The 21,525-nt window shown below is 30.1% G+C and overlaps 4 protein-coding genes across 8 annotated transcripts in view; 3 read left to right on the top strand and 1 right to left on the bottom strand.

The window, feature by feature from the left end:
- The window catches only part of LOC111036772 (dual oxidase), a 47,957-nt gene extending 46,121 nt beyond the window's left edge, over positions 1–1,836 (top strand). The window contains exons 18-22 of the mRNA XM_022318936.1: positions 22–536; positions 646–810; positions 905–1,060; positions 1,153–1,281; positions 1,365–1,836. Coding sequence (XP_022174628.1) covers positions 22–536; positions 646–810; positions 905–1,060; positions 1,153–1,281; positions 1,365–1,493 — 1,094 coding nt within the window. The 3' untranslated portion in view covers positions 1,494–1,836. The remainder of the gene's footprint in view (positions 1–21; positions 537–645; positions 811–904; positions 1,061–1,152; positions 1,282–1,364) is intronic.
- A 3,700-nt stretch (positions 1,837–5,536) lies between these two features.
- On the top strand, positions 5,537–13,564 carry LOC111036783 (cytochrome b561-like). Of its 4 annotated transcripts, none has more exons than XM_022318960.1 (6): positions 5,537–5,614; positions 8,111–8,229; positions 10,047–10,188; positions 10,806–11,014; positions 12,478–12,632; positions 12,837–13,564. In XM_022318960.1, the coding sequence occupies exons 2-6, from the start codon at positions 8,173–8,175 to the stop codon at positions 12,988–12,990; spliced, it is 717 nt and encodes a 238-aa protein (XP_022174652.1). In that variant the 5' UTR covers positions 5,537–5,614; positions 8,111–8,172; the 3' UTR covers positions 12,991–13,564. The 4 variants fall into 4 exon arrangements, with proteins under 4 accessions (XP_022174652.1, XP_022174651.1, XP_022174650.1 ...); XM_022318959.1 differs by lacking the exon at positions 5,537–5,614 and adding an exon at positions 7,749–7,959; XM_022318958.1 differs by lacking the exon at positions 5,537–5,614 and adding an exon at positions 7,750–7,944.
- A 2,382-nt stretch (positions 13,565–15,946) lies between these two features.
- Positions 15,947–17,939, top strand: LOC111036779 (signal peptidase complex subunit 3). Its single transcript, XM_022318951.1, has 5 exons — positions 15,947–16,246; positions 16,356–16,429; positions 16,979–17,067; positions 17,161–17,264; positions 17,762–17,939. The coding sequence occupies exons 1-5, from the start codon at positions 16,104–16,106 to the stop codon at positions 17,880–17,882; spliced, it is 531 nt and encodes a 176-aa protein (XP_022174643.1). The 5' UTR covers positions 15,947–16,103; the 3' UTR covers positions 17,883–17,939.
- Positions 17,301–21,498, bottom strand: LOC111036778 (FGFR1 oncogene partner 2 homolog). Of its 2 annotated transcripts, XM_022318949.1 has the most exons (5): positions 20,805–21,498; positions 20,104–20,352; positions 19,885–20,031; positions 18,103–18,176; positions 17,301–18,021 (listed from the first exon to the last, which is right to left on the bottom strand). In XM_022318949.1, exons 1-5 carry the CDS (start codon positions 20,937–20,939, stop codon positions 17,982–17,984), a joined length of 645 nt encoding a protein of 214 aa, XP_022174641.1. In that variant the 5' UTR covers positions 20,940–21,498; the 3' UTR covers positions 17,301–17,981. The 2 variants fall into 2 exon arrangements, with proteins under 2 accessions (XP_022174641.1, XP_022174642.1); XM_022318950.1 differs by having other exon boundaries at positions 17,946–18,176; positions 20,805–20,939.
- Between the last annotated feature and the right edge of the window lie 27 nt (positions 21,499–21,525).

The raw sequence follows: 21,525 nt of genomic DNA, 5'->3' as shown, positions 1-21,525 counted from the left end.
TTCTTACCTATTTAATTTCAGGAGTTACTGGAGTGTGCTTGTTCGTGATAATGATCATCATATTTACGTTTGCGCATCCCATCATACGGAAAAAAGCGTACGTGTACTTCTGGTCCACTCACTGTCTGTACGTGGCAATGTATGTACTCATGTTATTACATGGGCTAGCCAGGATAACCGGGCCACCGAAGTTCTGGAAATACTTCATCGGTCCTGGAATCATATTCATTTTGGATAAAGTCGTGAGTCTGAGGACTAAATATATGGCCTTGGACATACTAGAAACTGAACTTCTACCATCCGACGTACTCAAAGTAAAGTTCTACCGTCCACCGAACTTTAAGTACCTATCCGGCCAATGGATACGTTTGAATTGCACTGCTCTGAAGTCTACAGAATACCATTCGTTCACTCTGACTTCGGCTCCACATGAAAATTTCTTGTCCTGTCACATCAAGGCCCAAGGGCATTGGACGTGGAAGTTGAGAAATTTCTTCGATCCGAGCAATATCAATCCAGAATTCCATCAGCCAAAGGTGACGTAATGGCATTATAATATGTTACGATATTTTTTCACAATAATTAGATTCCACAGACATTGTCAAATGCAGACATTTATTTATAATTTTTTTGTCTTGTGCGCAGATACGTCTCGAAGGACCGTTTGGAGGTGGAAATCAAGACTGGTACAAGTTTGAAGTGGCTGTAATGGTCGGGGGAGGTATAGGCATCACTCCGTACGCTTCTATCCTAAACGATTTGGTGTTTGGTACGTCGACCAACCGTTACTCGGGAGTTTCCTGTAAAAAAGTAAGTAACATTTTTTACTAGAAGAAGAATAGTTCATAAATTGTCTGATGATATGTAAAATATTGTACTTAATTTGTTGATTTTTCTATTTCAGGTCTACTTTTTGTGGATATGCCCCTCACACAAACACTTCGAATGGTTCATTGACGTGCTGCGAGACGTCGAGAAAAAAGACGTGACTAATGTTCTAGAAATACATATATTTATCACTCAATTCTTCCATAAGTTCGATTTACGGACTACCATGTTGGTACGTATATACAACACTTGCGCAGCAATTACACTACAAGTAACGTTTGCTAATATTTAATTCGTATGGTTTTCATGTTGTTCGAAAAATAGTACATTTGTGAAAACCACTTCCAACGACTGAGCAAAATGAGCATGTTTACCGGGTTGAAAGCGGTAAACCATTTCGGTAGACCAGACATGTCTTCATTTTTGAAATTTGTTCAGAAGAAACATAGTTACGTAAGTATCTTGTTATCCATCACACCCGACTTTATAACGACAGCGATAATGATGATACTTATAATAATAATAATCTATCACAGGTAAGCAAGATAGGAGTGTTCAGCTGCGGACCAAGGCCGCTGACGAAGAGTGTTATGACGGCGTGCGAAGAAGTAAACAAGGGCAGAAAGTTGCCATACTTCATTCACCACTTCGAGAACTTTGGATAATCAGTAATCGTCCGGTTTTACTCTTACATTGTGATCTTTGGCCATTACATTTTATTCTTAGGTGCCTTACTTCCTAATTATTAAAACTTTAAAGATTATGTAAAATACTTTTTTTTATTATTATTATGATTATTATTATTGCATTGTAGAGTTAATTTATTTACTATACATCTTATCGTGAGTTGCATCAAATTTTGTAAAATACAAACATAACCTTTCGGTCATGTATTTCTGTGTACTTTTTAAACTTAAATAATACCGACGAGGATACTTCCGCTTCGTACACGATACATTTTACCACAGTTCTAACTCAGAATTATAAACAATAAAACATTCTTTCTAACAAGGAACTACTGGTACATCGTAGTATTATTAATATTGGTCTAATATACGAGTAAAGCCACCTGTTGTCAACTTGATGTTACTGAATTGCATACCTATTACGCCGTCCCAAGAATATTAAAATAATAATACAGTAAGACCTCTTTAAGACGCTCTCGAAGGGGAAATCGTAAAACCGCGTATTATGCGGGATAGCGTTATAGGCGATATATTATATATAGTGTACAAGTATCTGGGACCGGGAAAAATGGGGATGGCTTATTAAGACAGAGCGTCTTAACGAGGTTTAATGTATATATTTTCATACATTACATTTTGGCAATAGTGTCGGTGTCTATTTAGTATTTAGGGCATAATATTAATCATGTATCGTTCTATTATAATATATCTCTTTTGATAAGATTTTTATCAAATAAGTTTCCAACATAAAAATAATAATTTACGGACTACCCATTTTTTCACCTTTACACTGAAAGTGTCAATTTTGTATAAAATATTATATCCACTATTTCGAAATCACGATAATAGACTTTTATATGAATTTAAAGAGTATCACAATTGTACCTACCTACACATAATCATTATATTCTGTACAACTATGTGGCTTTATTAAAAAAATACTTTTTTAATATTTAAAGGATTGATTGTTGAGTATTGTAAGATGAACGCTGACCGTAAATTTCCCCAGTCGTGCTCTAAGACCTGAGTATAGCTACGGAATGTTATCCTAATTCGTAATTGTTGTAATATTATTAATTCACATAATTGTATTATAGTATGTGGATTCATGATGGAAATGGAATGGCGCAAGAACCAACTACGATCTACTATAGCTAGTATACAAAAATATTACAAATTACAAAAATGAAAATACAGAGTAAAATTATATGTAAATTATATGTAACTATACATAGTATACCTAAGAATATACCTATAGGTGTATCGAATTCATTATTGATCCATTTCGATTAATTCCACACCGTTTAGCTATTATCCAATAGCTAATGGTGCAGTCTAAGAAAAAATGTATAATTAAATAAATACATTTTTAGGACCTAACCATCCCCCCCCCCACGATCAACGTTCATGGCAGCGCGGACGATAGTCCAGACATCTAAGTAGTTTCCCTCTCCGTTCTGTCATGCTATGATCGCCGCCAGCCTGTCACCGTCGTACTCGTCGGATCAACGATCCATCGGTTGCCTTTTCACTACGGCCGTGCTCGAGGTAAAGTGCAGTGTGTAGTCTATGTGTTGGTCGGCATTTTTGTTGATCCCCATCGTTCGGTCACAATTTTCGTTTATTGACTGACGTACCGCAATTTGTTGTGTACTGGACAGTATCGCAGTGTGAAGTATACACGTGGGCCCAGTGTTGGGTAGTCACGTAACGCAATTACTTTTTCAGTAGCGCAGCAGTAATTGCATTACATTTTACTTAAAGTAACGCAATTTATTGTAATGCAATTACTTTTTAAAAGTGATTTCTATGAAATAAGGCACTAAAGAGTTATTTTCCACGTTATTTATTAAAATAAGTTTTAAAAGTATTACAAAAACAAGCCGATAAGGTATCCAGAATCAATTTTATTTATTTTTGATTCCGTAGATTCCGATAATAGTTAACAATATTATTAAACATTCCAGGAATTAATGTAATTACTTCACTGGCAGAAAGAAAAAAGTTTGGCTTAAAAATAAAATTGAATTAAAATTAATTATGATATATGTACTACTATACTGCCTGTCTACCTATATGGCTATATACACATTTAAACTTATATACCTGCCTACGTCGATGTTAATACCTTCCTAGACTGCAGTCACCATTTACAATACTATATTATAATATATACTACCTAACCAGAATATAAATTGTAATAATATTAATTATATATAACACATTATATGCATACGAATAGCATAGGTATTACCATTACTTATTACTAATATCATAGACATGTGTAGTTTGAGTTTAAACCATAAAGCCATATAATAGATTAGATTATTGTACATTTACATAATATTATTTTGTAATTTGTACATTATAGGTAGGTCTATGATTGTAATTTGTAAAATACTTCATAATATGAATTTAATATGGTTAAAAAAAAATGATATCTATTATCAGAGTTAAAAAAAAAAGTAACTTTATTTGTAACGCACTACTTTATTTATGAAAAAGTAACGTAACATGATCAAAATATATTTAGGTAACGCAAATGTAATTTAAACAAAAATATTTGAAGTACGGAGTAACTTAATTCCATTACTTTTTTAAAAGTAATTTACCCAACACTGGGCCGTTGCATCTACGCTGCCCAGTAGGTACCGAGTGCCGGCGCCGTGCACTTGCCCCACATCCACTTTGTGATCACTGATCACGATATTATAATCTGTCGGTCGCAATGTCGCCAAGCACGGTTTTTTTTTGTGCTTCAGCGATCCATCTTTCATCGTCGTCCAACGATGTCAGGATCAGGGTCCCTGTGCAATATGCATCTTGAATGCCGGCGTGGTGAACTAGAAATGTAAGTCGACAGTGCCACCAGAGGACCCGGTCTTAATATATTGTACTATGTCTATAGTATTATTATTTTGTTTGCACAGTTGTGCATGTCATTTTTATATTATTATTTTCACAGTTGTTTCTGCGGCGCCCTGTTAATATATTATTAATATTATTTTTGTAACAATTATTTGAGTCACGACAAATGTCGTAGTACCTACTATTTATTATATATATTTTTGTGAGATCAACGACTCCCGTTACAATTTATATTTTATTAGCGTAAAAACTTGTGTTGGTCACCTTGTTCATCTATCCATGCGAGTCGCGGCAAACAACTAACTTATTTATAAGATTCGTAAGATATTACAACAATTGTCTTTTTTTCCTTCCACAAACTTCTTAAAACACCGTTCTCGGGTACTCATTTCTCTCTCAGTTTTCGATATGACACCAAAGTATACAGTGGCACCCTAGTCCTACGACGATTTTCAAAACCGTGGAACGTCAACGAGAGCGAAAACAGAACTTAGGATAGAAAATGGGCAATTCGCGACAAAAACACGTAGGTACAATGATTACAACGAATACAATGGTACTGACGAAACACAACGTCACTGACGTACATATCGATATCGTATTACTATAAATATCATAGACGTAATTTCTGGGGTGCACTTGCACCCCCTGGAATTGTTGAGGGGTTGCAGAAATTTTAATTTGCCCCCCTAAATTGTCTATATTTATTATATTTAACTAATGCCAAATTTTTAAATATTTATAAAATAATTATAGTTTTTCCTGCTTATGAAGGCATGGGTAAAACGTAAAACTCACCTCAGAACAACTATGGAACAAAGAAGACTGTCTAATGTAGCTATTTTATAAACTGAGAAATCGAGTTATAGATTCCGAAATTGTAATTGACGAAATCAATGAAGCAGTAATAATCGTACACGGTAGACGCTAAGTTTAATTTATGTACTAAAATTTATTAGATCAATATTCAATGTAATAATTAATAAATCACAGTATACTAATTATTTATGTATAAACATTTACTTAGTTCATATTAATGATAACACTAAATTGTGTATACAACTGTATTTATCCTGATTAGTTTTACACCGACTGAATTTTAACGAAATTATGCCTATGATCAATATCATTGTAGTTTGATCTGTCGAAGATATTGTACCTAAGTGATGAGCGTTTAATTAAAGTTGTCGTATAGCGTTTTCCACCACGTCAGGTATCAATACGTTCAACAGGTACAAACACGTCTGCACTAGTGCAGCTTTTTTATGTTTCCCCAACTATACCAGTGTGCACTAAATTACTAATTTGATGTTTCACGTTACTGCACTATGCGAGTTTTTTGCACCAAATGCAGTGATAGTCATTGGTCGTAGGACCTCGTGCGCCTTGACATTATGACGATCACGGTCTTAGAAGATAAAAATTAATTAATTAATCTTCTAATACCGTGATTGCGATAATGTGAGTTTTATCTGCACTTGCCCCAGCCTGCACCAGAACGATTATCTGTGACCTATATCAATGCAACCTGGGTGCAACAGTGCGTTAAGATGGAAGACGCTATTAATTGATTTGACAGTCGGCCGGTCGAATTATCGAGCAATATTTTATAGATAGTCTGTGGTATAGTGTGTGTTTTATGTACGAGTTCGAATACATGCATTTTAATCAAAACTAGTTTTTACTGACTGATTTGAACTTTTAATTCTAGTTTTAACTAGTTAAGACCTGCAGAAGTGACTAAGAGGATTTGCGAAAACTAGTTTTGACTAGTTAAAACTAGTTTCAACGGATTTCGGGTTTTAACTGTAACATTTAAATGTATTTTATACCTAACTAAACACCAGCCGTAGTCTAGCGGTAACCAAACTTGTCATGGGTGTGATACCCATTTTTATACAAAACATTTTAACATAACACGTATTTTAATAAGCATTTAATAAAAATCATATAATAGTATGTATAAAATAAAGTACTTGGCTAATTTGTGAATAGATAACAAAATTATTTTTTTATGTATTTTTTTCAGAGAAATACCTCAAGTATTTTTAGTATATGGTATACATTGTAATAAAACATTAAATAGGTATATTTCTTATATTAGATATTAGTATAATATATTAGTAAATAAATCATTGTTATAAATATGATAAATTAATTTTTTGTTATTGATAAATTATAGATAATTACTAATTAGGGAATTTATGAAGCAATGGATCTAAATAGTATAACTAATAATATACCTAGCTAATATTCTTATCGTTTTTCGGTGCAGTATTTTTTTTTTAATACTGCCCTGTGTGACCTAGTCCGAAAATATTATATAATATACAGGGAGATTTGTTTCACGTTAGTTGCTTATTATTTTAAAAACTATGAATGTTTTTAAAAATATTAATTTTTACATTACCTAGTCGAAGTCATTACAAACAACATTAAAAAAAAATTATTTCACTAACTGTTAATATTATTTATTTACTTTTTTGTCGAAATAGATTTGACTAAATTTCGATGAATAAATAACTAGTAATTAATTAAAAGTAGGTTTAGTAATTTTTTATACTTGGAATGAGTGGCATAGAGCATAGGGATACTCCGTAAATATTTCTCCATCACCGCTCATCTAATAGGTACTTTTAAAATTTTAAATACTTATAAATTAATATTATAACTATGGACGAATCGTTTGAAATTCAAATTTGTGTACATCAAAATACACAAATAAATATTCTAACTTGGAGTGAGGGAGTAAAAAAGGATGTTATCATTCAAAAAGTGAATATAATAAAAACAATTAAAACAGTAAAAAATAGTAAGTGGATACCGCTTTGCAGTAAATTAGGTATCGTAGGATGACTGTAATAGATGTATTAAATTTGAATTCAATGATAATAGATCATGGCTTACGAAAAACGATTCTGAGCAAAGACAGTGCCCCCCAGCCCCCACCCCCCGACAATTAGAACCAATTAGCCACCTATGGATACCTATATATTACATTTCTTCATTATCTATACTTATCTATACAATTGTTAAGTTCAGATGACTTATCTATAACTAGATAAAAAAATACTATCGAAGCAAACCCAACTGGGCATGGTACAAATCCAGATAATAATATAATGTTCTATCGTCATTTGATTGAACATAGCATAGGTCACTAATAAGAAAAAAAAATTTATCATTTTTATTAGACATCACAAAAGCTTAACCTTTGGGGTCAAATACTAAATTAAGTTGTTTTATTAAGTAAAAATATATGACTCATTATAAAGTATGAAATATAAATTTGTTTTATTAAATTAAGAAGGCACGATTTATAAAATATCTTAACTTCTTTCATTCAAACTAAATAATATTTTTATAATATACAACTTTATTTATACAATTTTAAAGTAGTCGTTTTTCTACTAAGCGAATGACTATAGTTTTTTTAAATAATGATTTTATGTTAAAAGAATCACGCTGTATGTATAAAATGTTAGAGCGACAATCACTGCATTTACCAGTAGTATCGGCAGTCAATATTTAACTCTCGTCCAAAGCACTTGGATACCAGCACGTAGGTAAATTTAATGTTCGTTATTTTTTAAAATATAATATACATTTGAAATAGATCATACCAGTTGTAGTACATTTAATGGGTTGATTTCAAGATATTTAACATAACATTATATTAATATGAACTAAATAACTAACTATTAACATTAGTTAAAATATTATTACAGCTACGCTTGCAGAACAATTTCGTAGGACATCAAACTGAAGAATACAATTGATCGGTATAATTATGTCTAGTGACACCGGCCCGACTAGTTTGTATACTAAGTTCTATATAATATTTCAGGTAATTTTTTTATTTTTAATTATATTATTTACTTAATAGTATAGTAATATATTTGGCTGTTTGACATAAGCGCCAAAGGTTAGGTTAGGTTATAACTTAACTTTCCTAAGTCGTTCGATTTTTAAAAAAATTGCCAATAATATAATTTTAATAAATTGGTTGATTCCTACGAATACGCAGATTAAGATTAAACTTTGGAGTTTTGAACGATTTAGTTCTAAGTTTAACTATTAAACCTACCTAACCTACCTGGGATTTTGGCGCTTTCTTACCATCATACGATTTTGGTACTTTCGTACGATACGACTTTTTTTTTTGCTTATCTCATTTGGCGCTTATGTCTTCCACCGATATGTTTAAACAATTTTATTTTATCAATGATATTCGTTCTGGGACAAATGAAGTTTAGTGTTCCCCCTCATCATTTTAAATATCTTTTAACCCAAACTTGTGTAACTCATCGATCTAAGAACGATGGTGCAATTAGATGCCATTCGTCCTTCGTTTAAGTTATAGGCAAATGAAGTAAAAAATTTCGCAATTTTGCGTAAGCGCTACGCAAACACACAGCATTCTATTTTACATATTTACCTCGCCTTTCATGAATTAAATTTTTTTTTTTTGAATAAACGTTTTTTTTTATGCTGTTTTGGTGAAGTAATCAGCTTTTGGCCACCATACTTACTTTTGTGGTGCATCAACAAAACCATTCATAACTACACATGCTTCAACATAACAATATAGTTTTATGCCGTGCCTATTGGAGCACATCAAAAATCCTTCTTGGGGTATCAAATTCGAAAGTTGTAAACGGTCGATGACACGTCTTAAAGAAAAGTGGACACTCGCTTCGGGGTTAAAAATATCATATTATTGAGAAGAGAAATAATATTTATATCAGACATTTTATTTTAAAAGTATAATAAAAGCTAACGTGCTAATGTTGTGGTGACTAGGCCAAAAGTATGAAGTATTTAAATTAAATAAACTAATTCCACTATAATTCGTCTCATAACAAAAGTATAAAATAATAGTATAATATCTTATCGTAGTATTAAGTACGTTTCATTCGTAAAGTATAAATACTGAGATGATTAAAAATTACATCCATCTTAACTAGTTATGAAAGGCAAAACTACGCTAAACTAAAACTACGTATTATACCATGTATATTATGTTAATTATTAATTATTGTTTTAATTATATCATTATATTATTCCTATATATTAAAATATATACTAGCTCCGGTCGGAAAACTCTAGGGTAGGACATCTCGGTTAGGGGCTCGGCCTAACTTTTAAGGTGAGAAAGTTAGGGTATAACAGACCTCTCGGTTGGTTTTTTTTTTGTTCAGACTTATTACATAAAAAATCAATGTAATAAAAAAAAAGGTAAATTTATTCAGTTTTCGTTAATACACCATAAAGTTAGTAAGTAGGTATATAAGTACTGTGCAAAAAATTGATAGCTCCATCAAGTTCAGTGTAAAAAACCACATATTTAAAAAAAAAAATGTTTTGTTCATAAAAGGCTTGTTAAAATAGAGTTCTGTCATGTGTATGCGTAAGCGCAAACGGAAAATTGCGATATAATTTATTTCCTTAAGTTATAAATTAAACGAAGGCCGAGCGATGACATCTGATTGCACCATCGTTCTTATATCAACGAGTAAGAAAATAAATAGGATAGAATGTATATATATAATATATATATACATTCTTATATCGATAAGAAATTCAAAATGGCGAGGAGGACTTAAGTGTACATATACCTTTAAAGGTACATATAACAATTGTTTTTATGAGTTTTAATTTTAGATTGTTGGATTAACACTAATATATTGTGTGTACTATTGGATTGTTCAATATCGAGGAGGATTTAGTTTCACTGAACCTAAAATAATATTCAATTGGCATCCATTACTGATGACAATTGCATTCATTTATTTACTGGCAAATTGTAAGTTTTAAAAAAATGTATTATTAGGATTTATAAGACATAATATTGTTTAAAATATTTTATTCCAAATCAAATCAATATCTTTAAAAATTTATAATATTAGGTATGCAAGTTAGGTATTAAATATTAAGTATATTCAGAACTTATAAATTAATTAATATGCAGCCCTGGATTACCGTGTATGCGAGGTATTGTCCATGTGCCAAGGGTTTGACATTGGACAGGGCTATTTTTATCCAAAAAAAAAATAAGAATTTTCTGAAATTTCGATTGTTAAATTAATTTAATTACCAGCCCCAGCTGTAGGATGTTAGTCCAACAAATTCATTCATTATTATTTACAAAAAAACTTTTCAAAATGCACATATGTGGGAGCTGTGTCGAAATACTTTATGTACTGTACGTTTGTGGCAGGGGATGGATAATAATGGTCAATCTGATTTATGAAATTGAATTGTACCTAAAATAATAAATTTAAATTAAGTTCTCAAATTTTGAATAAACAAAACAAGTAAATACTGTAAAAAATATTCTAAATTTTTAACTTGAAATGCTCCAATTGTCTTACCTAAATGTGATATTGATTGTGTTATTTACATTATTTATTTTGTTTTCAGCTATTCTTCATTATCGTTCATTTCAGAATAATACCAAACGAAAATTAAAAAACCAACATGCACTTATTCATGGTTGTATACTAATCCTTATCTTAATTGCTGCATTTGCTGCATTTGTTTCACACCAATATGCTAAACCTCAAATTCCTCATTTGTATTCTTTGCACAGTTGGTTAGGAGTTATGACTGTCGTATTGTTTTTATCCCAGGTAAGCTGACCTATTACACAGGTGTGATAATAATATTTATTTACGGAATTCGATTTCAATTACAATATAAATGAGACAGTGTAATGTTATAATAGTATATAAATATCAAACATACCTATATAATATATATATATATACATGGGTTTAAAATAAACAATTACAATTAAAATATAATACATTGAAGTATTTAGTTTGATAAGTAGGAATATGAAATGTAATATACAATTATGGTAATAATGAATAAAGTATATATATTTAAAGTTTAAACTATATGAATAAATAAAATAAAATTAATAGGTAATGGGTTTTAACTAATAATTACCTACTTGTAACTGTAATGAAAATTCGTTCTGAGATAAATTGAAAAAATCTATATCTTTTATAAATTTACCTTGAGTAATATTAAGACATTGCATGGAGAATTCAATAAGTAATTTCTTTTGTAGTGTTTTTTATGTAGAATAAGAACTTATCGCATGATCCTTTATGTTTATTTTAAATATAATAAGTTCGGAGCAATCGGCAGTAGATTATTTAATTTAGTAATTGAAATTATTTTTGTGAAATAACTACCACTTTTAGATTTGGTAGATTAAAATGTCCTTAGACATCTGCAGGCTGCAGTATACTCTGAATTTGAAATTTTTTCGATAAGGCAATTAATTAAAAGAAACCTAAATAAGTTATTTTGAATTGCAAATAACATATGAACCTAAATGATTTAAAGGATTTGAGTGCATAAAATATAAATATGACTGTAAGGGAGGTATGTATTCTAACTGTTGAACTGTAAGTGAACTAATGGGAAATAGGTAAAATAATTTAAAAAAAGTCTCGTCCTGAAAGTACCTACAGGTTCGTTTTAAATTAGCCTAACTTCTGAAATACCTTATTTTTACGAAGTTAATTGTCAATATTGCAAATGGTTAGGTACCAATAGACTATTTTGAATCAAAATTAATACGAACATCGTTAGCCATGATTAATAGTTCACTACGATACCATTATTCTTTTTTAACAAAAATGAAATATTTATATTTCATTTAAGTTCTAAGATAAATGTACATATATTTACCCAAGACTGGTTACTATTCTAATCAATATTTTGCAAACATTCTGTATCTCTTGAATTCTTTATTTCCTAAAATATTGATATGTGCACAAATAGGTACAAGGGGTTCAAAAAGTTTAGAAACGGTCATTGGACTATAGTTAGGACTGATACATGAATGTGATATCAGTAATCTGGTGATTAAATATTTTACCTAATAAATATGCAGCAGTATTATCTACCTATTATTGTTAGAGGTAGGTATAAAAATATAAAAACAGCCGCGGATATTAGAGCGTCTACAACTTTTTTTGAACATCTTATAAATATGTTTATTTTTATATCATAAATTAATACTATTATACATAAAGTTGCATTTTTACCAATGTATATGTTTTATACTTCAATATAGCTAATTAGTGGATTCTGGTGTTTCTTGTATCCGGGAGTAGCTGCACGACACAGAGAAACTTTGGCACCTTATCACGTGTTCTTCGGCATTTCCAACTTCGTATTGGCAGTTGCGACTGCCATACTAGGATTCAGTGAAAAAATAATTTTTGTTTTGTACGTGTTTTTTATTTTAAAGGGGGAGAGGGTCACAAATCGCCGTGTAGTATCGTGTTCCGTATATTCAATGCATATAGGTGACAAAATGTTGATCACTCGTTATCTATATGAATTCAATATACGGACCACGACACTGCACGATGAGTTGCGAACCTCCCATAACTTGGTTGAACGTTTACTACAATTTCAATGTTTTTACAGGGATAAACAATATAAACTGTTCCCGGCAGAAGGTGTGCTTGGAAACGTTTTAGGTATTCTTTTTGCGTTCTACTGTATATTAGTGGTTTATATGATTACCAAACCTGAATTCAAGAGACGCCCTAAACTAGAATACGAGACTCTGCTTAAATGAAGTTTTAGAAAATGTAAGTTTTAAAGTTCTGTATTTTGCCACTCAAGTGAAATATTTTACTAGATGTCGACCAAATTAAAATAGAACAAATCAATATTTTCCATTTATTCGATTTATACTATTTTGATACTTTTGTAGATGTATTTGCAAATTGAAATTAATTAATATTTAAATATTCGTTCAGTATTTGTCATTAGAAATGTTTTATCTAAATGCAAAATTAGCTGAAGAAATCTGTAATTAGTAATTAGGTATTTAACCACCTACTACCTACTAATTAATAAATATATTATATCAGTTAGTGGCGCACACAGATATTTTCAATGTGAAGAGTTACCTATACATTAAAAAAGTATATATATCAAAATATTTTTTAATTGTATTCATTTTTAATTTCTATACGTATAGTAAAATAAATACCATGGGAGGGTGCTAATACTTATAATCTGTAATAAAACTAAAAATAATTGATGTTGTATAGTTTATTGTTAACGAAGTTCTACAGTATATTATATTATTTATAATTGTTACTTTTGACCATGACTCAGCTATAAATTATTATAAGTAATAATATAAATAATAATAAATGTTATACATATCTATTTAAATTATGGTTAATTATATATTATTTATCATGCATAAAATAAAAAAACCATTGTAAAATTATTTTTAATAAATAAAAAAAGTAAAAAAACAATATTAATGTTCTTGAAAATGATAAAAGCGATAAAGTAAAAAAAAGTTAGGCCCTTTTAAAGAGGTTTTTCATTGTTTATGGGGGCGCATGTAAATTCCGCCCGAAAAAAATGTATTACTGTTAATAAACAAATTTCTGAATGTGTCTTATTAATCATATTATTACTGACATAACATAGATTAAACATTATAATTTAGAAGTGGGTATTTAAATAAATATATATTTCACATATTAAGTCAATAATTACAACATAAATCATGTATAATCGTAAGAATAGTAATAATTATAAAAGTAAATATAACAATCATAATATTATAGTAAAATAAAATCATCATCAATAATTAGCACATAATATTATAAGTCGTGTATATTGTATAGCATATAAAATTGTTAAAAATTGTTAAAATAGTAATAATTATAATAATAAATACGAGTCAAAATATCACTTCCATACTATTTATTTTTTGTTCATGTTCGAACATTTTGTGACTTCCTAATACTATAAGTTATAACACGCGCCGCGTGGCGAAAAGTACGGTCGCGTCATACAATCACTGAACGCGTAGTTTAAAAATATTTATTTTTCCGGGCGGAACTATTTTTGTACCTGTATATTTTTTTGGGCAGATTTTACATGTACCTTTTTTACTTGGATATTTTTCCGGGCGGAATTTACCATATACCTTGTTTTTACCTGTTCATTTCGGGCGGAATTTACAATCTCCCGTTTATGGTACCATTGGTACCTTATACTATCATAATATAAAGCCGGACCATCACTTACCTCCGGGACGCTTTGGATAATAGTCCACACTCTAGTCTAGTATACTACTTTGTAGGCATAAATGTTTAATGTTATTAACTTATTTTTATTAAAAATGCTTAATAAGTTTAATTAGTGTGTGCGAGTTTCCATGTACTTACAGTAGAACTTCGATTAACCGTCACTGTCGGGACCGGGGCTATGACGGTTAATCGAATAGACGGTTAACGGAAATTTTGCAAAAAAAACGTGTGCATACATATATGTACACACATTTATTATATTTTTTACGTGTGTGTAATTTAAAAAAAAAATTACTTACATATAACATATAAATTAATTATTATAACACATATAAATTATAAACATATATACCACACATATTATAGAAAAAAATCTGTAACTTTAGTTTGGTTTTTTGATTCTCTAGCTTTTTTAGCAGCAATATTACGTATTTGACGTAGAAGTAAGACTTGCGTAGCATTTGACAATCGTCTAATCGCCTTATTATTTATTTTTTTTGGCGATGACCTATGACGGATAACTGAGAGTGACGGTTAATCGAGTGACGGTTAATCGAAGTTCTACTGTATTTAAATTTTAAATTTTAAGTACCTTACAGCTGGATTTAATATCCATGTACATTACATTGTATCCACATTTTATTATATTGGATAAGTTATTTGTTATTTAGTCGTACATTTTATTATTTGAATTATATTCAATTTTATTACAAATTTTGTCGGAATCGAATAATTATATTTCATCGAAAAATAGAAACCTAAGAGCAAAAATAATTTAAATTTAACAAGTTCATCGCCTGAAAGGGGAAAATTTTTGTCCGTAAACAGACACATATAAAAATACACAAAACTCTGAGAGTTACTCTATCTGGAGACAACATTTGAAACCAACTAAATCCACCGGTATTCTCCAGTACATCTGATCCACCATTATTTATTATTAGGTATTTATTTATTTAATTTTATTTAATGTATATACACATATATTTAGCCATGATAATATTCATGAAGACAAGTTAAATATGGTGACCAAACTCATTATGGCCGACTAGCTGGTGCCAATTCGACAGAACAATATAATTGTTATCTATCGTTTGTTGGTACTTTCGAGTCTTGACTCTTGGTAATTGTTAATTGTAATTGTATTTATTACTAATTATCAGTGTCAGACCACAGCAAAAATGTATTCAAAAAGTTAAAAAAAAAACTAAATTGAAAATACAAAATTACTACTTAATAGCAAATTAAATGTGGATAGGCTTTTTATTTTTATGGCAGTTCAAAAGAGTCGTTTTCAAAAAAAGGTGGGAATGCACACACTCCCAACATCCATAGTATAAATTAATGACGCGTCTCGCCGACAACTATTTCGCTGTAACCACGTCATGTATTTGTTCTTCGTTACCAGGTTATCAGCGTAGGATGCTCAACGTCACGATTTTCTGTTATCACCATAATAACATTTGATAATAACCATTATCCATCACCCGTTAAAACGAAGTGTATACGTATTTATTTTTTACGATGTTAAACGGTGTCTTGAACTGAGTGTCTTGAGTCTTAGTTCATCGATCGACAAATTGTGTTGTAGACTGTTGAGAAATCGTTTGTCAGACAAAATCAGCTATCCATGCATTCTCTACTGTCCCGGGGCAACTCGGTGCTGGCGTACACGCTCAGCGTACTCGTCACTCTCACGTTCGCATGTTTTCTTTCCACCATATTGGTCGATTACCGGACTGGTACCGAGATGCAGACGCTCAAAATCGAAGTGTAAGTATATAGATCAATGACAGATGACCGACCTCGTCTTGGGTACGCGAAGTGATGCCCGAGAACACTCTTGTATGATTGTACCGTTAACCTACGTATTTGTTTTCAGAAAAAACTTACCAGAGTATGGTGTATCCAAAAAGATCAATGACTTGGGTCACATAACATTCAATCTCGAAACAGATATCCTTTTTAAATTTGTACACCTAATATTAATATAGTCTTAAAATTGTGTTGTATAGCGCTTAACAGGTACCTTAAAATGTTTGATTATTCAATGTTCTATCGTAAATTTATATATTGTTTACATCTTTCAATTAATTCAATATTGAAAAATGTTCTATCAATTTCCCTGTGTTGTACTCATGTTGACTATGAATTCTACTATTTTGTTGAATTTTCTGATTTTTGATACTGATAAGTGTTGAGAAGAATACTTTTCTTAAAATCATTAAGACTCAAGTAATTATTGATAACTTTTCAAATATATTTTTTGCTGTCTTATTGAAGAATGGCATAAGTCCCGGGCAAGATGCCTTGAGTCAACTCTTCTTGAAAATACTAATTTTTTTTTTTAGCTAAAAGTTATTAATTATATAACAAATTTATATTACCTAACTTAATAAATATTTTAATGTAAATATATAGTGACTATATTTATTACTGAAATGTCTGACTGTATTATGAAAATTCAGTTATTATAATGTATTATTTACTTAACCATCTGTGCACATCTCACTAGCCTATTCAATTGGAATGTTAAACAATTGTTTGTCTACATGACTGCAGAATATGAGACACCTACAAATGCCTTGAATCAAGTAAACTACATATTATGTTAATGAAAATAGTTTTATTGTTTTGCTTAACTACTTGCTTAATACATATTTTGTCTCATGTTCTATTTATTTTAGGTAGTTTTGTGGGACAAGATTATTTTGAGAGGACAGAACTCCAACTTGCGTCTTAAAAATATGCGAACAAAATATTACTTTTGGGATGATGGTAATGGTTTAAGGTAATTGAATATCATAATAATAATTTTTTACAAAAAAAAAGTATATATAACATATATATTTGTTTTTACATAAAAATACTTAAGTCTAATTTATCACTAAGAAACAGATAACAAATACATTGTTAGGTATATTAGTATATAATGTAATATGCACTAATCAAATTTTAATTTTGATTTTCAATAATCAATTGGACAATATAGTTTATATTAGTTTTAAAAATTTCATTCTTAGTTGTTACAAGTTAAAATCACAGGATAGTATGTCATTGTATAAATAATACTTAAAAATGTTATAATAGCATACTATACTGACAATAAATAAAATTTTTATACTTATGTTATGAAAATCATTGCTTAAACTAATCATTTTTATAATTGTTAATTATTTCTACCATTAAATTTGCATTCAGATTTGTTCTCTTCATTAATTATATAAGAATATAGATTAAAATTATGATAAAAGTAGATAATTCAGTTATAATTATAATGTTTTACAGAGGAAATAAAAACGTGACTCTAACCCTGTCCTACAACATCATACCAAATGTGGGGCGACTGCCAATTGTGGGTGCCATCGGATCTCATACATTTAGTTTTCCCTCACAATATACACGATGATGACACAACATTGTTCCTGATTTGAATATATGAATATAATATTATGTTATATGTTAATGTATGTTTTTTTCTTCAAAATTATTTTATTATTATCTAAATTTAAGTCCAAATGATTGTGTTCATGATTTGTTTGTGTTTCCTAAATTATTATAATGACACAATTATTAATGGCATTTGAATTTAATATTTTGATAAAGCAATGGTAATGTATTAAGTTTACGTAGATTCCAAAATCGTATCTGGTTCTTTTTCTGTGGACAGATCACTGGATATTTTCAATAGTTTTCTAAGTGTCTGTAAAATAAAATAAAACATAATATTTTATCAACAATTAAACCAAAACAATATTAAAATTAAATAAAATTGTGTTAAAGGAAATTTCTTAAATAATTTTAATAACAAGACAATGTATATATTTTTAAGTATTTAACTTATGTTATACACATATTTATCTAATAAATTGAATTATTAAAACCATTGATTAAAAAATATTTACCATTTCATTAATTGAGTGAATAAAATTAGTGAAGTTATATAAAATAATAAAATAACCTTTTCATGACTCCAAACACAATAATGACCCTACAGCTTGAAAAAATAATATTAGATTTTTGCAAAATAAATAAACCTGCTTTACAATATAGTATTGATTTAAAAAATATATATTTGAGAAACAAAAAGGAGTATCTATTTTATTTACAAATGTTTAGTCTCAACACCAGTTGTCACATTTATGCATTTAACAATATTTAGGCACCACTGGCTAGTTTCTTCTATATTTAATCTGAAACTATAAATACCTCCAATCTAAATATTTACTACATAAATTAAATTAAATTTCACGACTACACTTTTTGGCTTTCTATTGAAGGTCAATGTCATTTAATCACAAAGAACTAGCTGTTATACTATTTAAATTTAATTTTGTTATATTGTTTCGGACAGAAAAATGAGTAAGAATATATAAAATATTGCATGGGTTGTAAAATCAAAAGTTAATATATTTTTTTAATGACCCACGGGTACAGATGATTTGAATGATGGTCCTGATTTTTTTTTTAAATTTAAACAAGGCACAAATAGTTGTTATAATAAAACAATAAAGAAAATACATTTTTTTTATAATTATCAATCTTCATAATACTAAAATTGTAATCTCTGACATATTTTTAAAAAAAGCATTAGGGAAATTGACAAAAACAACTAATGAGCAAGCTGCTCACACATTAAGGTATTATTTAAGACATTGCTGTTATATTAATGGTCTAAATTTTCATAACAATTAGGATTACATATTTATTTATAAATGTATTACTTATTAATTTCAATGAGAATATTTTTTATCAAATTGAATAAATGTTAACTTAGTGGCTATGCAATTGCAAACCTCCTATGGAAAAATGTCAATAAAATTAAAATTGTTATAAAACATAATTAAGTATGTGTTGAGATCGAGAATACAAATTTTGAATAAGATTTAAGAAATATGAAAAATAAAATAAATTTTTTACATATTATAATGTACATTTAAGTAGGTATATAACAAAAAATGTATAATAAGTAAGCATAGTTTAGAAGTGTCAACAAATTAAGTGTTAGGAATGGGTTACATAAGTAGGTAGTGTAGTTTATTTTATATTTTGTAAAATAATGTACTTATCTAACTATTTTCAAATTACATGAATAAAACTTAAACTAAATTTATATTTACCAACTATCTTTACCTGGAAAGAAACAATGCCAGAGCCAGAGTAATCAAATAACTACCAAAAATGAGTCTAGTCAAGCATGTTAATTTACTAATTTGTACAAAAATAATGAAAAAATGTAAGACTAGGATAGAAGTGCCAATAATTTAAAAATAGAAACATTGTCAAAAATCAAAATAGTTATAATATAGCTGTAGTATATCTTTACTACATATTATGATGGTTAAAGTATAACGACTTTATTAACAACACCAATTTTGTTTTTTAGAAAAATAAGATACTAAGTAACATACTTGGTTTTCAGTTTGTAACCTCCCAATAGTTTCTTCCTTTTTACTAGCTTCTTCGGCTTCTAGACGAGAGGCGAGACTCATGACAGCCATCATTTCTTTGATACGCTCCTCCTGTTGAACTATCAAAGTGTTTTTCTCTTCTATTGTCTGAAAGACAAGAATTAAGAGAAATTAATTTTGTGAATCTATTACTTACACTCTAAGTATGACTAATTTTACCTTCGCTGTGAGATTGTTAACAAGCTGGTCAGCACTGGTTTGGGCAACAAGATGTGAAACCTGTGATCTATACTTGCTCATGATCATCTCGAGTGCAGTCTGGTGTTCAGCAACCATTGCTCTTAATATTCGATTTTCTCGTACAATCTCTTGTAGCTGCCGACTCTCGGTGCGTATCGAATTGACCAGTTCTTCATGTGGCAGACCTCCTTCTTCCATGTCGTTGAGTTCAGACAAATCATCTGTATACTAGATAAGCAACAGTGAAAACATTATAATTATCAGTATGTTCTAGGCTTGGATACAAAATGATAATTGATACTCATAACTTAAGATTTAATTTTGGAATCTTATATAATTGTATTGCTTGTGGGGACTTATTATTATTGAATACCTATTAGTTTTATACATTAACTTTTGCAGTTAAGTCTTATTTCGAACACTCAGTAGGTAAATCTAAAATTATGAGGATAAGATATTGTTAATAGGAGGCAAAGAGGGAAATCTATGAAAACTTCTAAATGTTTCAGAACTAAAAATAATTTTTATACCTGAAAGCCAATTTGTAGGGTTAATTCATACAATAGAGGGGGGGAGTCTTAAACTCCATCACCAGACACCAACCCAAAATCTACCTATGACGGAACCCGTTAATCGGTACATATAATACATTAGTAATATTATTGTTATTATCTAGTCACTTGTTTCATAGCGTCGATTTTCTTGTAGGCGAACTGGGCTTGAGACAACAACGCATCTGCTGCTGTGTCGTGTTCTTTAAGTTTGGACGCCAATCGCTTGGCGTCGGACAATATCTGCTGTACGGTGACGGACATTGCACCGAAGCCGGTAAACAATCGCAAAGCTTCGACGTAATACCAAAATAACTGACGATATCGTGTATTAATATCGTCTTCTTGGTACTCGGTGGACGTCTACGAGACGACGAGACGTATGCACAACAGCTTCTCGAAATGCCATTGACGACGATGTCCGCACTCCGCGAAACACATGACGGTCAACGCAACCGTGAAACAACGATTAACGACTATACAAGTCTGAAATGGAATACGCGAGCGTAGGCAGTCAAGTAGGTGGCGGGCCCTTAAGATCTAGGCCGGAGTGGGGCAACGTTCTTCCAATATTGACATAATATTATTTTAATAATATTATATACGATATTATGTGTGGAGTTATATCTATGACATAATATTGTTTTAAAATGCTCGCCGTATGTGAATATTATAAACGGACGGGATCACGACAATATTATCAATGACTGTTAAGTCGTAGGCACGCACACTGACCACTGAGTAGTGAATACGTAGTAACTAGTGACTACGAATTAACGCACTAGAGTGAAACGATCGCACCGTAATACGCCTCAACTACTCACTAGTCAGTTGTCAGTACCCTGGAAAG

The sequence above is a fragment of the Myzus persicae genome, unplaced genomic scaffold (genome assembly GCF_001856785.1).
Source record: "Myzus persicae strain clone G006 unplaced genomic scaffold, MPER_G0061.0, whole genome shotgun sequence".
Lineage (NCBI taxonomy): Eukaryota > Metazoa > Arthropoda > Insecta > Hemiptera > Aphididae > Myzus > Myzus persicae.
The sequence above is the reverse complement of the archived record's forward strand: the minus strand, read 5'-3'. Positions and strand labels throughout refer to the sequence as shown.